General features: G+C 35.7%; 1 protein-coding gene across 3 annotated transcripts in view; it reads left to right on the forward strand.

The window, feature by feature from the left end:
- The window catches only part of LOC139959789 (uncharacterized), a 56,447-nt gene that overhangs the window by 651 nt on the left and 40,905 nt on the right, over nucleotides 1-14,891 (forward strand). For 2 of the 3 annotated variants that reach the window (XM_071957637.1, XM_071957636.1), the window contains exons 2-4: nucleotides 764-1,069; nucleotides 2,226-2,289; nucleotides 14,376-14,665. In XM_071957637.1, coding sequence (XP_071813738.1) covers nucleotides 764-1,069; nucleotides 2,226-2,289; nucleotides 14,376-14,665 — 660 coding nt within the window. Of the gene's footprint in view, nucleotides 1-763; nucleotides 1,070-2,225; nucleotides 2,290-8,750; nucleotides 9,057-10,243; nucleotides 13,185-14,375; nucleotides 14,666-14,891 lie in introns of those variants that run through there. The other variant, XR_011790222.1, reaches the window with a different exon arrangement.

The raw sequence follows: 14,891 nt of genomic DNA on the forward strand, positions 1-14,891 counted from the left end.
GTAGTTCAGATGTTTTTCGGTGCTCACGTTAACGACCATGCAAACAACATGCAAAAACACTACTACAGACCATAAGCATTATTATAAACCTCCTATATTATTCAGTTCATTTCCTCCTATAACTATGAAGCCCAGTCGAGTATATATATATCAAGGATATAGTGTTGTTTCACATGAATATGTCAAACTCTGAACTATTCTTTTAATACCCAATGAAGGTTTCCGTGTAAACGAAGGACATAACCATCAAATCGCTGAGCTGCCGTGGCTTGCAGTGGTGTGCTTGTGGGGGGGGGGGGGCATTAATGGCCTACCTCCCATTTGAAATGATTCGGTCAGATTTTGGTTTTGCTTTCAGACCGGGGAAGAATAAGGGCAATGCTGCGGGGTGTACGTTGCCCTATTCAAACACCACAAAAATAAAGTATATTTCTTAGACTAGTTATCAAAACCTTGCGTTTAAAGCTACTACCTAATGTATAGTCTAAATATTCATTACAATACACAATTTAACGTCTTAAGGTTTCATGTTGTTCCGTGAAGGGGGAGGATTTAGGGTTAGAAGAACGTTGATAGAAATATATTAACTTTGCTAAACTGTTGAAACACTTATCCAAAGTAAAAATGTACGCAGTTCTATACCAAGTCTATAGTCTTGAATGATTTCAGTGTTTTCTTCATTAAGTTTGGTTTCTTATAATGGACGCATTACCGTATGGTCAAATTAGAATTAAATTATAAAAATGATTTGCTTTTGAAACAGGTTTCAGACGATGGTACCACAAGAGAGATAAGTTCCTATCGACTGCGTGGCTTCTCTGTGCATTGTGTCTTTTGGTTTATGGATTATACCTAATCATTCCAAGGTTGTTTGCAAAACCAGACCAAATTTTGCATCTTATTCTAAGGATGACGTTTTACTGTGCTATTGCTGCTCCGATTCTCTTGCTATTCTGCTCCAAGATCCGCAGTTGCTTCAAGTTGAATGTTCGTAAACTCGGCTGGGCATCATCTCTGAATTTAAGATATTTGATTAGACGAGCGCAAATATTGGATCTACCGAAGAGAGGTACGCTTCCTTAAAAGTATCTATACGTATTTATGTATGTGCGTCATGCGTGTGTATGGGTGCATGCGTGTATGTATGTATATAATATGTATGTTATTGATATCTATCTATCTATCTATCTATCTATCTATCTATCTATCTATCTATCTATCTATCTATCTATCTATCTATCTATCTATCTATCTATCTATCTATCTATCTATCTATCTATCTATCTATCTATCTATCTATCTATCTATCTATCTATCTATCTATCTATCTATCTATCTATCTATCTATCTATCTATCTATCTATCTATCTATCTATCTATCTATCTATCTATCTATCTATCTATCTATCTATCTATCTATCTATCTATCTATCTATCTATCTATCTATCTATCTATCTATCTATCTATCTATCTATCTATCTATCTATCTATCTATCTATCTATCTATCTATCTATCTATCTATCTATCTATCTATCTATCTATCTATCTATCTATCTATCTATCTATCTATCTATCTATCTATCTATCTATCTATCTATCTATCTATCTATCTATCTATCTATCTATCTATCTATCTATCTATCTATCTATCTATCTATCTATCTATCTATCTATCTATCTATCTATCTATCTATCTATCTATCTATCTATCTATCTATCTATCTATCTATCTATCTATCTATCTATCTATCTATCTATCTATCTATCTATCTATCTATCTATCTATCTATCTATCTATCTATCTATCTATCTATCTATCTATCTATCTATCTATCTATCTATCTATCTATCTATCTATCTATCTATCTATCTATCTATCTATCTATCTATCTATCTATCTATCTATCTATCTATCTATCTATCTATCTATCTATCTATCTATCTATCTATCTATCTATCTATCTATCTATCTATCTATCTATCTATCTATCTATCTATCTATCTATCTATCTATCTATCTATCTATCTATCTATCTATCTATCTATCTATCTATCTATCTATCTATATATATATATATATATATATATATATATATATATATATATATATTTAGATATAGATAAAGTTATAGATAGATATAGATAAATATACATGTGTTTGTGTTCATGCGTTTGATTTTAAAACATTTAATTTTCATACTTTTGTTCCATCTTGTTATACAGGATTACCTGGAAAGCCGTTCCTGTTCATATGCATTTGCTTACCCACAACAGTCTCGGCCTACCGGTACGCCATTTTTCTTTTCATGGGAGATTGTGGCGTTACTTTTGACAAAGTATTGGAATCCGTTTTTGGTACAAGCTTTATGATTGAAATGGGTCTTGTAATATATCTACTCTACTTTATCCGAGTTTCATTCCAATGCCATTTCAACATTCTCCTAAAATTTATCAAAGAAAATGACGGAGATTTAACCAAATGTAAAGGTGTCCTTTTTGGGATTGTGGCAGAGTTTACTTGCTATAGTCAACTATGCGGTTTATATACCGCTTTGCTGTTCCCTGTTGTAGTGTTGGCAATTGTAGCCAACCTGACGTGGGATTATATGAGCAGTGGGGCATGTGTCTCGCAATACGCACAGAGTGCACAGACGGTACAGATGCACCTTATGGTACTTGCTTGGATTGAAATCATAGCGTTACAATCTATGTACTCATGCGCATTAGGTGGACTTAACGTGCAATACTTGTGGGATGATTTCATCACGAATATTGTGCTCATGAGGTCTAAGCAATGCAGTAAACCCTGTGACGATGTCTTGAAGCAGCTCAAACAGTTGATAACAGGATCGAACGCACTGATTTTCTCCATTATTGGTACTGTTACTGCTACTTATATGGGCTTCAATTTGGGTCAGCAAAATATTGCTTTCTTAACTGAATCGTGCAATGGTACATTTGCAAATTATCACTGTGGTTAAGATACCATGGTAACTCAGATATCATTTGTACTTTCTTGCGTCTGTTTCAGAAAACTATAGAGATACGTTGTGCTTACAATTCACATTAATCGATAGTCATTTGATAGCCTACGTTTAGAGTTTCATTCATCTTTAGAAAGACGACGTTGGTTGATATCTGTACGTTTTGGAACGTAACTCAAGAGTAATGATGTTTTTTTCTTCTTTCAGGTCAAAATTTTGCTATCGCGAGCTTCTTTTCAATGTAGGTTTAGGGTTTCCCAAGCATGTTAAACCATTTTGTAGTGGATCTCTTTATTCTGATTAACGTAAGTAAGTCTAAATATAAACCAGTGAGACCAGGCATAAATAACAATATTTTTTAATCTCATAGAACGGCTTATCGGTTCTCCTGGTCAGGCCAAAGTATATGGAGAGGGAGGGGTGTGGGGGGGGGGTGTGCTAGTTGGCATGGGCCTACGAAGTTTGTATGTCGTCGTGAAATCAATCCCCAAGAATCCCTCGCGATCAGTTCCCTCAATTTGTTGAAAACTGACATAATAGATCCTCCTTCATTTATTTTATCTGTGAACATGTTTAACGTTCGCGCTAGCATGTCATAACACTTACTTATACAGGCACATAACCCGAACCATTTCAACCCCCCCCCCCCCCAACCTTCCCCACCTTTCAATCATTCTCTTTGTGGACTTGTAAACACGAGCGCAAGTGCAAGATTTAACATTTTTGCGTCACCTTTAAGCCAAGGCTTAATGAAATATGATGACGTCAGGATTCACGTGACCTGATGGGGGGGGGGGGGGATTTCTATATGTATCGGTCTTCAAGACAGCACCAATGTGAAATAAATTATAATACTGATAATGAGGAACGTCGAATCTTAAAACGATTCACTTTTAGTAGGCCTTCAGAACATGCACATCCGTTCTATTCATCCCCTTGCAACTTGATCAACTTTCAACCCCTTAATAGAAAGTTTCAGTAGGTTCGTGGAAGCTATGGGAAGGTGAATATACATGTAGAGAGTTCTCGAAGACAGAGATTGAAAGAAAGATATATGCTTTAACACTATGTTTGCCATGTTCAAGCGTATGTTTTAAAGGTTGCACTCAACATCATGTGTGACTGTACAGTAATATAGGTATCGATGACTATAGGGAAGTCAAACTTCTTAGTTAAGTAACAATTAGCATACGCTGCAAATGATTGCCATAACACAAAGTTTAGGTAAGCAATCCATTGCAATTTAGCGTGTATAATTGATAATGTACTAAATCTGAAATCATTGCCGAAGAGGAAAAAAATAACTATTACATAAAGGAACTTCATTTACGAAAATATTAATCATGCATATGGCAAACTTTGATATGCAGTATAAAGTATACGGAAATAAAAAAGAAAGTGTCGCATTATTTGTATAAGGAAAATTTACGAAAATATTAATCATGGCAAACTTTGATATGTAGTATAAAGTATACGGAAATAACAAAGAATGTGTCCCATTACTCTGTATATTGGCGAGAAGGCATCTTTAAATTTAGTATAGGATTACAAATGGAAGCATGCAGAGTAGTGAAATCTTTAAATGCTGACCATAGCTTTGTTAGTTATTAAGATGTTAAGATGTATTGTATTTAATCAGAGAAAACTGGTTGTTCTAAGACAGTGTTCTAAGACTGTTCGGATGAGTATGCGTCAAAACTACGGATGTATATGTTGACGGCGATGTAAACAATTAGGCTAATCATTCAGTTATCAAAATAATGTATTATTTGTGGAAAAAAATTGGGCAAGTTGAGCTATATAACTAACATGGAATATCGAACTGATTGTCTCTTAAATGAAATAAGTACTGCGAAACGAAAACACAAAGTTATACCAGTTACGCGACAAATTATACAACGCAACATTCCCTATATATCTGTAAATATAGTATGCAGTAGTGTAACGTGCAACCACTTAGATTTTCCTTAGCTGTTTTGTGTGTATATATATATATATATGCTATATATTATATGCTATTTCTATGCACTGTGTGTGGACATTTCACAGTTTAACTATTCGTAGACTATTTCGTTTATGCTTTAGTTTTATCTTTATGACATATTCTGTTTAATTTATATTTCTTCGTATTAGTCCGTAAAACGTAAAAGTAAATCATTTACGTTCCTTCGAACTTTTCGTTATTGATCAACACCTTTTCAATATGTGCGGATGATGCGAGTGAGATCATATAGTTGCTAACCTGATCAAAATACATGAACAACATACAACAAAGTAGACAAATAAATCAGGACTTTGGTACGGGAGGGGGGGGGGGGTCCCCACCCAGTTTTTCGCAATTTCTAAAGATTTTGCAAAAAAACCTAATACTATCCGGCTTAGCTCATGAAATATAATCATTCATCGTGCGTCGGTACCGCATATATATATATATATATATGCTATGTCCATACACTGTGTAGAAGGCATTTGTAACTCTCTTAAGATATTCCCTTTTAGAGGTTAGAAGCTCATGCAATCTTTTGGCATTAGTTTCTTTCTTTGCTGTAAAGGACAATTGACGTACCTGTTGTACTCAATCATTCAGATTTTCGAACACAGTTGATAGTTAATTAATTGTAATTTTTGCCCATATTACATGTATTTCCTTGTGAATTAAATAGTGAAAGTAGTTACCTCTTTGTTGTATTAACTGAAAAAATGGCAAGGTTGTTTACTATTGGTATTCCTTGAAGGCGCTGATTAGTTTCCTACAGTATTACTCATCACTGTGAATGTTATAGAATCTTAAAGCAGTATAGTATTGTTCTAAGTTAAAGAGATATATTGGTCTTTGTTTAAAGTGATATATACCATACCTACTATTTGCTATTCATGATAGTTATGTTTGATTATTGTAATTGTTTGTCGTCCAAAGTTGGTTGTCTCTATTATTATTGACTTTGTAATTTTCTTTCAGGGGAATTTCCCCTTATTCCTAATTTCCCACCTGTGAATAGATATGCATCCAAATACAACCTGCATGGTAATTATTTCGCTCCCTTCCTGATGACTCTGTGTCAGTTTGTGACGTTACATTAGTGACGTTGTTCTTCACGAAAGTACGTTATATACGCTAAAGATGATGATTGGGTGTGTGTCCCTTTGAAATAGTCATCTTTCACAACTGTTTCACTTCCTTACAGGTGCTGGTCTGTGGATTTGACCTCCATTTTTGTTGTGTTTTATTACCCCCGTACCCCCCCCCCCCCAAACTTTCAACCTCTTTGCTACTACCACAAACTAATATAATACCAGGCGTTTCATCTTCTAAATATTCCAATGATGTACCGTATTTATTGTATTCCACTACAGCATAGCAAGAAAAGTTTATTAAATTGGATGAGAATTGGAACTTGGCCAATAGACACAGAAAATATTACGAAGCCGTTATACGTACAAAGAAATTCCAAAATTATTTTTAACAAAGCCAGGAGTCGGACAATTTTTCAGGAAATATATACAATGATAGCCTACACATGATAAAGGTTATATTCAGGTTATATATGACAGGTTATATTCAGAATATCAGATAAATTTAGTCAATTCTATATTTTTTTTTATGTAAAACGAGAGAATCGTAGGGAGACGTTAACTTGAGGATGCGTTTATGTAATGCAAACGTGAGGAAATATTTAGCAATAAAATTTCCGATTATCTTAAACCTGTTAGTTCGACATATATACAGCGCGTCAAAACGAAACAGTTTTTCTGATTTTCGAGAAAGTTCTAAATATAATCCTTGAAAATGTTAAAAAATGATAATACATATCAGTTTTATAACTGATAAACGGGTACCCCACGGTCCCCACCTTCACCAGTTTTAACTGATCACGCCATGGGAAACGGATGCATCGGTAGTAACGGTAGTAAAAGGTGGGGTGTGTGTGTGTGGGGGGGGGGGGTGGGGGGTATTAACAAAATAAAGTTTGATGAGAATCGTCTGCATCGGTAGTAACTGAGGTTTTTAGGTACGCTTTCAAAACAATTCAAGTATCAAATTAACGGCTTCAATTCACTTTCTGGTAATCAAACCGTGCGTGTAAAGCAATGTCAAAGTGAGTGAATTAACAAAATAAAGTATTTTATTTTGATAACAATAAAAAGTTATTTTACAATAGCATCGAACTTGCGTATAGTCATTTATTCCTATCTACTGCCTAAATGTCCATCAATGCATATATAAGTACGTTATATGTTCTATATTACTTTCATTTTGTATGATCGTGTTGCAATTATATATTACTTTCATTTTGTATGATCGTGTTGCAATCGGTACTTATACAAGTGTAGCACTTTTAACTTCACAATAACACATAAAGTGCAACTATACAAGTTGGTGTCGCAAAAAGACAAGTTAGTGTTCTTATCCAACCTAAAGTGAGACACTCGCTATACTGGCGCTTTATCCGGATCTAGTATTGAAGAAATCTTCCTACGATAAGATGGATCCTAATTGCAGCAATTGGAATAGTAACGACACCAAGCGAATGAAAAGATGGCCATTTCTGTTTTGGTTTATCCTCAAATTCCTGGGCTTATTTTTTCATGAACAAGTTGTGACTGAACGGAAATGTTTCTCTTGTCGAGCTAAGAGGTTTACCAGTAGACACCATCCTTGGAGTAAAACTAAAGCAATTGATGTTGATGTAGATTCTCTGATATTAGCTTACGAACAAGACGACACAGATGTCGCCGGAGAGAAGACACCACTGCTCTCGGAGGAATACGAAAAGAAAGAGCTGGAGGAGTCTTGTAACGTATGCGAAACTCTTTGGTGGAACTGCGATCGTGTTCGTGAAAGATATACTGAAAATGAAATTGGTAAGATTTCATTTCCTCAATCTGTCCAGGCGCGTAGCCAAGGGTGGGGGGGGGCGAAGGAGGCAGCCCCCCCTCACCTTAAGCATATTTAAAAAACATTTTTTTAATTGTTTTTATGATATCGCTAGTAAATTCAAAAGAGAAAATGCTAAAATGCAACTTACAAGGCCTGGGAAGTGCAATTTCTAGCGATCTGGGAGGCATTTTCAGCCAAAATTTTCTTGTACGCTTCGCGCCAACCTATGGTGGCGCTACGCTTAGATAGTTTGCAATGCCGTATCTACTGCTCTGATAGTTTGCCTACATTTTCGCCCCTCCCTTGGAAAATTCCTGGCTATATACGCGCCTGAGTCCGTCATTATGGTTCCACGTTCTAGAGGATTACTAACAACATGGCAGAGTTCTTAATTAGGTTAATTGAGTAAGTAAGTCTTCGCATGGATGTTTATCTTCTAAGTTAAATATCTCTGACCTGATCTCCAACTATTTAAGCAAAACTCTTCCGAACCATAAATTTTAAAACTCCTCTATAGGCTTCTTTTTCTTTTTATGCACTGATTTCGAATGAAAGTGGGGTGTCATCCCTGGTTATGCAGTATGTAAGGTTAAGGCCTACCCTTGGTTTTGACTGGCATGTACCCCCCCCCCCCCTCCCCTCCAATTTTCAACCATCTTTGCATAGTAGGTTGCTTGACGTATAGTTTCTATTTATGAGTATCAAGAAAATATCAACTAATACATCGTGTGAGTATTGTTATGCAGAGGACGCTATGGATAGATATATGTTTGAGGCATCCTTTAGTCATCCCATCTTCCCCCTTCCTGAGGTAGACGATTCGAATTTAGAGCAGCACACATCTTTCATTTTTTCCCCATTATTTACTTATTTGTTCCATCACAGGCGTTAAAAGTTGGTGTCGTAAATGGAGCAGCATATCATCCACCGTGTGGTTGCTATTTGAAGTAGCTCTTTTGATGCTCGACATCTCTACGTTTTTGCCAAGACTGTTTGCAAAACCGGACAAGGTCTTACATCTTCTTATAATGGCATCCTTCCGCATGGTACTCCTGTCTCCTCTCATGTTGATGTTGTGCTCTAAGATACGTAGTTACTTCAAGTCTAGTGTTCCAAGACTCCGCTGGGCATCATCACTCAATGTAAGATACCTGATTAAACGAGGACAGATTTTGGACCTTCCCAACAGAGGTATATAGTTAAGACAGCTTGTTAGTGTATAACAACAATTAAGGCGATACTGGTATACCGCTGTTAAAGGATTGGTTCAGTTGTCATACATGTTTATGTTATATGAAAGAGGACAATAAAAGAAACACAATGGTGAAAAAAAACTGTTCAAATATCTTTTTCGGTTAAAGAGATATTCAAGTGTAAAGTTTTATCAGATTGTGTAGAAACTGCTGAAATCTGACTAGCTGTGATGTCACATCCTCACATTCCTGAAAAGTCTTTGTTTTTTTCCCTAAATATTTTGTGAGATTTCATGACTTTCAACCAAAAGATATGTCAGGAGATCTCATATTTGTCAAAGGAAGTATTTCAGATTAAACATCTGAAGAATTTTTTATTATATTATTTTCAAATGTGTTAAAAAATGTAAATAATTTTTAAAGAAATATATTCACAAATGTTAAGGAAGTGAGGATGTGACGTCACACCCTCACAGTAAGTCTTTCTACACCAGTCGTTTTCAAAGAAATTTTGATATCTTCAAAGTGTCATATCTCCTTAACAGAGCATGCTATCATGGTAGTTTCTTCACTGTTTTTTTTTGTCTTTTTGTGCTCTTTCATACAAAATAGACATGTCAAACACCTGAATCAATCCTTTAACGCTGTTTACGCTGTTAAACGAATTAAAAAGTGCTTCAGAGTCTGAAGAGAATCACATTGGGGTTTACGAGAAACACACTGGAGTTTACGCAACATAAATAATATGTTTGAAATGTAAATGAACTATTTTTTTTGGAAAATAAATGAAATTGATTATTCCGTAAAATCGGCCCGACATCTCCGTTATAATGTGCTCATTCCCGGTAAGGCATAGATGTGCCATTTGCTTTAGCGTTGGGTTTAGTTTTCAGTGATCTCAAAGATAGAAAACGTCGGAGTTTATTCAGTGTATGTTTAGCCTTATTCAAGAGTAAAAAAAATCAAGTAGTAACCCATAATAATGTGAGTAAAGAGGCTTTACGTTCCTTCAAAACAACGGGGATAAAACAACAACAGAATATCACTGTTTGAAATTTTTTACCATTTTTGACGGAAAAACCTCACTGTTTTGATTAAAATAATTTCTAATGTGTCTATTACAAACTATCGATAAACAAACAAAAAACATATGAACTATCAAGGTTCGTTTTCTTTAATTCACAGGTCTTCCTGGTAAACCGTTCCTTTCCCTTTGCGTGTGTTGTCCTGTGACAATTGCTGTCTACCGAACCATCATTTTCCTGTACATTGGTGATTGCGGGTTTACACTTTCCAAGGGATTACAGTCATTCGTTGGTGTAATGTTTATGTTTGCATTAGGTTTATTCGTGTACCTGCTCTATTTCGTCCGGGTTTCATTCCAGTGCCATCTTAAGCTATTGCTTGCTTACATCAAAGAGTTTGAATGCGACGCGAAGAGATGCAAAGGTGTCATTATGCAAGTCGCAGCAGATTTCAATTGTTACAGGCGTCTTTGTGGTCTCTGCACAATCCTAATGTTTCCTGCAACTGTATTGGCAATTGTATCAAACTTAACATGGGATTATATAGTCTTTGGGACATGTGTCATGAAGTATGCAAGCAGCAGAAACATACAACAACATCTAATGATTCTAGCTTGGCTTGAAATTATCACAGTATTATCATTGTACACGTTTGCATTGGGAGGATTTCAAGTTCGATATATTTGGGACAATTTCATAGCAGACATTCTGCTAATCAAATCGAAACAATCAACGATATCGTGGAAAGACATTTTAATGGAAATCGAGTACTTGTTGAAAGGTTCTTACTTGCTAGTAATAACCATTTTTGGTACAGTCACTGGAATTTATATGGGTTTTCATTTCACTGTTCAAAATGTGGCTTTTCTGACTTCGACATGTAATGGCACGTTTGTTAATATTTGTTTTTAGTCTGTTGTGAACATGATCCTATAAGACTTCAGTAACGAAGTAGTTTCTGCAGGTTAATTGAAGAACACATGTTTGTGGACTTCATTCATCTTTGAAAAGTATAAGATTAAAATTGGTACAAATTCATAGAACCAGGAAACTGCATGTTATTCTGAATAATAACTTCCTTGTGAATCTGATATAACACTGTACGTCTTTGAACAGGAAGTATTTTGTCACTAACAACTAAACCAGGAAACTAAAAAAGTTGAAGCCAAAAGAAAAACAAAAGAGGAACTTTTAGCATTTCCGGGTCGAGCCAAGTGAATCAAAAAGCTTCAGGGGGGCGGTGTACTTAAATATGAAATAAAGAAATTACACTATTTGACTACTGGGTACATCCGAAAGCATTGGAATTATAATGACTAAATGTAATTCATGTTTGTGGAGTTTGTTTGGCTCATTCCGGCAGATTAAACTCATCACAAAGTAGAGTTTTTAATATTTCAGACAGTATTAGTTATTTCCAAAAACTATTCTTCGCATGGGGATAGGAAGCTTCCAAAAAGTGTGGGTGGGGGGGGGGTGCACAATAATCAGAGGGGCGCTTTCTCATTCCACAACAACCACTCCGTTATGCTATAAACCGATACACACCGGCGATATCACTCAAATATATATGATGTGTTAGTATGCCTATCAATACTATTTATTGAGATTGTTTATTTTTAACCGTGCTACAAAAAGATATGAGGTGCCATTTTAGAAATAGCATGTACAGACTTAAAATAAATAATTAAAATAAAATATTAACTCAACAAAGGCTTAAGATATCCAAAAGACAGTTCTTCATCAAAGGGGCACATTTTATTTGCCAGTAGGGCACATTTGTAATTTTTGAAAAAAGTGGGGGGGGGGCACGTGCCCCCAGTACCCCCTGCTCCTCCCCCCTGACTCTACGTGCTCGTCCACTTTTTCAAATCGAACGCTGAAATGAAATCAGAATATGATTTAAATGAAACCATTTGATCATACCTAACAAAAGCCATAAAGAGTTAGTTACCGTCACACAGGTGAAAATATCATAAGATTTATATTCATTCCTAATTTCCTTCGTTTCAAGTTGAAATGAACCCCAGCCCTCCCCCCCCCCCCCGCACCTCCCCCGGAATAAAGCTTATGTCTAAAAAAGAAACTTGCAACTGCAAGTTTGTAACATTTAAGTGTCGTAAATAATACGTGAACAGAATGTACACTGAAGTAACTATAAATAATATTTTTATGCTTACTATTTGAATAGTCCTATATTTAAATAATCAACGTACGACTGCATAGTCCAGTAACCATGAATAACTTAATTGAGTAGGTCATGGGAGCACTGCGGGCGAGGGTTGTACTGAATAGCCTATAGGTAACCGGGTCACTATAAATATATTTTGTTGGAGGCAATGAGCGTGACAGTCGCTCCATCGCTAACCATGGAGGTAGCTTGGCCCTCGCAGCCGTTGTAGTTCGTAGTTTGGCGTAAAACTAAGTTTTTCGTCGCAATTTGTATTTAATAGATCGCCTAAGGGATACTTCCCGTGGTCTATATGTAGCTTAGTGGGTAAGGTAAAATTGTGGATTTGATATTGAATATTTAACATTGGTTTAACATTGAATGTCTTCGTGGTTAGTATAGTATCTTGGAAATATTGTGCTTGAAGGATGGTATAAAGGACTATATTAATGCAATGTTAATTATTGTATAATAAGTTTACACACACCGTGCGTGTATTTAGTTAGTCACAATTTACATTGATGCATGTATACCGGTTGTTTTTATACGCTCGAGACTTAGTGAAGTTATCGTTTTGTTTCAGGTTTTTTTTTTACTTATGGCCAAAAGTCGGACGCCACCCAATTACAAAAAATTAATGAAATAAAATTATAATCAAATAAATCAGTCAGGTTATTTTATTCTCTTCCCATACCATTGGGTTCCGTCATTTGGGACATTTAAATTGGTCTAGGATTCTTGACAATTTCTTTCTAGAACAATGTTAACTTTCCGTTCTTTCTCAAATATGACGCAATGCTACGAGAGGAGGCTTCAAAAATACTACGGTTTATTTCTGGGATCCCTAACCACCCTACTGTAGCATTATGCCAACTCGCTAACTTCAAACGGTTGCTGACATCTTTTCTTCTTCCCAACAAGACCAGTAAAGGTAATGTAGGTTGTGATAAGGCCGATTGTCATGTTTATCAGCATATCACTGTCGGGTCAAACATTCACCTGCCCAACCTCAAATTACCTACCACCTATACTCCCTTTTTCCTCTGTACTTTTTCTCCATCAAAATGGCATCTTCCTTACAAACATTGTATGTATGTATTTTATCCTCATGCAAGCAGGAACTCGCGAAGAAGCCATCATTGGCTTATCAAAGACGCAAGCTGACCGAAGTCAGTCTCTAAGATTCATATTTCATTTTTTTTCATATTTTTTTCATATTTTTTCATATTTCATTCATATTTCATATTTTCATTCATATTTCATTCAGATTTAACGTCCATTATTATGAATTGTAAATTGTCAACAATATATATGTGTGTGTGTGTGTGTACACTTATATATGTGTGTACACTTATATATATGCTTCAAAAATATCCTCGAAAGTGAAACTTTCTACCTCTCTTGGAGTATTCCACACCCATCGACATTTTTGTTAATATATACTTCAACAAATACGGTAATTAATACACTCGAAATTAGCATTAGTAAACTTACGGTGAGGCCATTATTTTCTAGTTCAAATCACAATCACCTTGTTGAAGAACGAAAATGGAAACTATTTTGTATGTATGTATGTATGTATGTATGTATATTAGATCCTCCTGCAAGCAGGAACTCGCGAAGAAGCCTAATTGGCTTATCAAAGCCGCAAGCTGACCGAAGTCAGTCTCTCACATTCATATTTAACGTCCATGATTATGAATTGTTAATTGTCAACAACTCTGTAACTGGACGACATACATTAATCTGGGAGTGACTCGAACCGGCGACCTTATGATTGAAAGGCACCGGTGTTAACCACTGAGCTAACACTCCGTAGCTGTTATCTGTTTTAGCTGTTATCTTCCTCCTTCTAATTGATTATTCAATTCAATATTAAAAGCAGTCAACACTTATACGGTGCAAACATTTGTGCATATACGGTGCATAAACTTATAACACGGCATCGACCTCCTATGTCAGTATTCGTTTTTGATCACACAACCAGATTTGCTTGAGCAATGGATGTACTTAGAAGAACCTTCGATTCTGGTAACGTTAATAGTAAGTACTATAAACCTCGTGACAATAACACCACCAACACGCAGAAGAAATGGCCGTTTTTATTTTGGTTTATCCTCAGATTTCTTGGTTTATTTTATCATGAAAGAATCGTGACCGAACGAAAATGTTTTTCTTGCAATGTGGAGAATATAACCAAACGCCAAACTGGGAATCGACTTAAAGCAATTGATGGCGAACTAGACTATCTGATATTGGCGTACGAAGCAGACGGCGATGACATTGATGAAGAAAAGAAATGGTTACTTGAAGAGAAACTTGAAGAGGATCAGGAGGAGAATTGTGACGTATGTGAGTCTCTGTGGTGGAACTGTGATCGGTTGCCTGAAAGATATACAGAAGAGGAAATCGGTAAGGACGTAAAAAAACATTTCCCTAAAACAGACTACTGAGGAAGAAACAGACATTGTTTCAATGAAACGTGTTGTAGCTCTCCTTGCAGGATATGAGAAATATGTCAAAGTTGGTTTCAACGTATACAATATCTTATTTCTTATTTCATAGTTATCGATACTAATCATGGTTTTCATTATCGTATATATTTGATCAATCAATAATTTGTTTGTATTATTGCTTG

This window comes from Apostichopus japonicus, chromosome 19, assembly GCF_037975245.1.
Source record: "Apostichopus japonicus isolate 1M-3 chromosome 19, ASM3797524v1, whole genome shotgun sequence".
Taxonomy (NCBI): Eukaryota; Metazoa; Echinodermata; class Holothuroidea; order Aspidochirotida; family Stichopodidae; genus Apostichopus; species Apostichopus japonicus.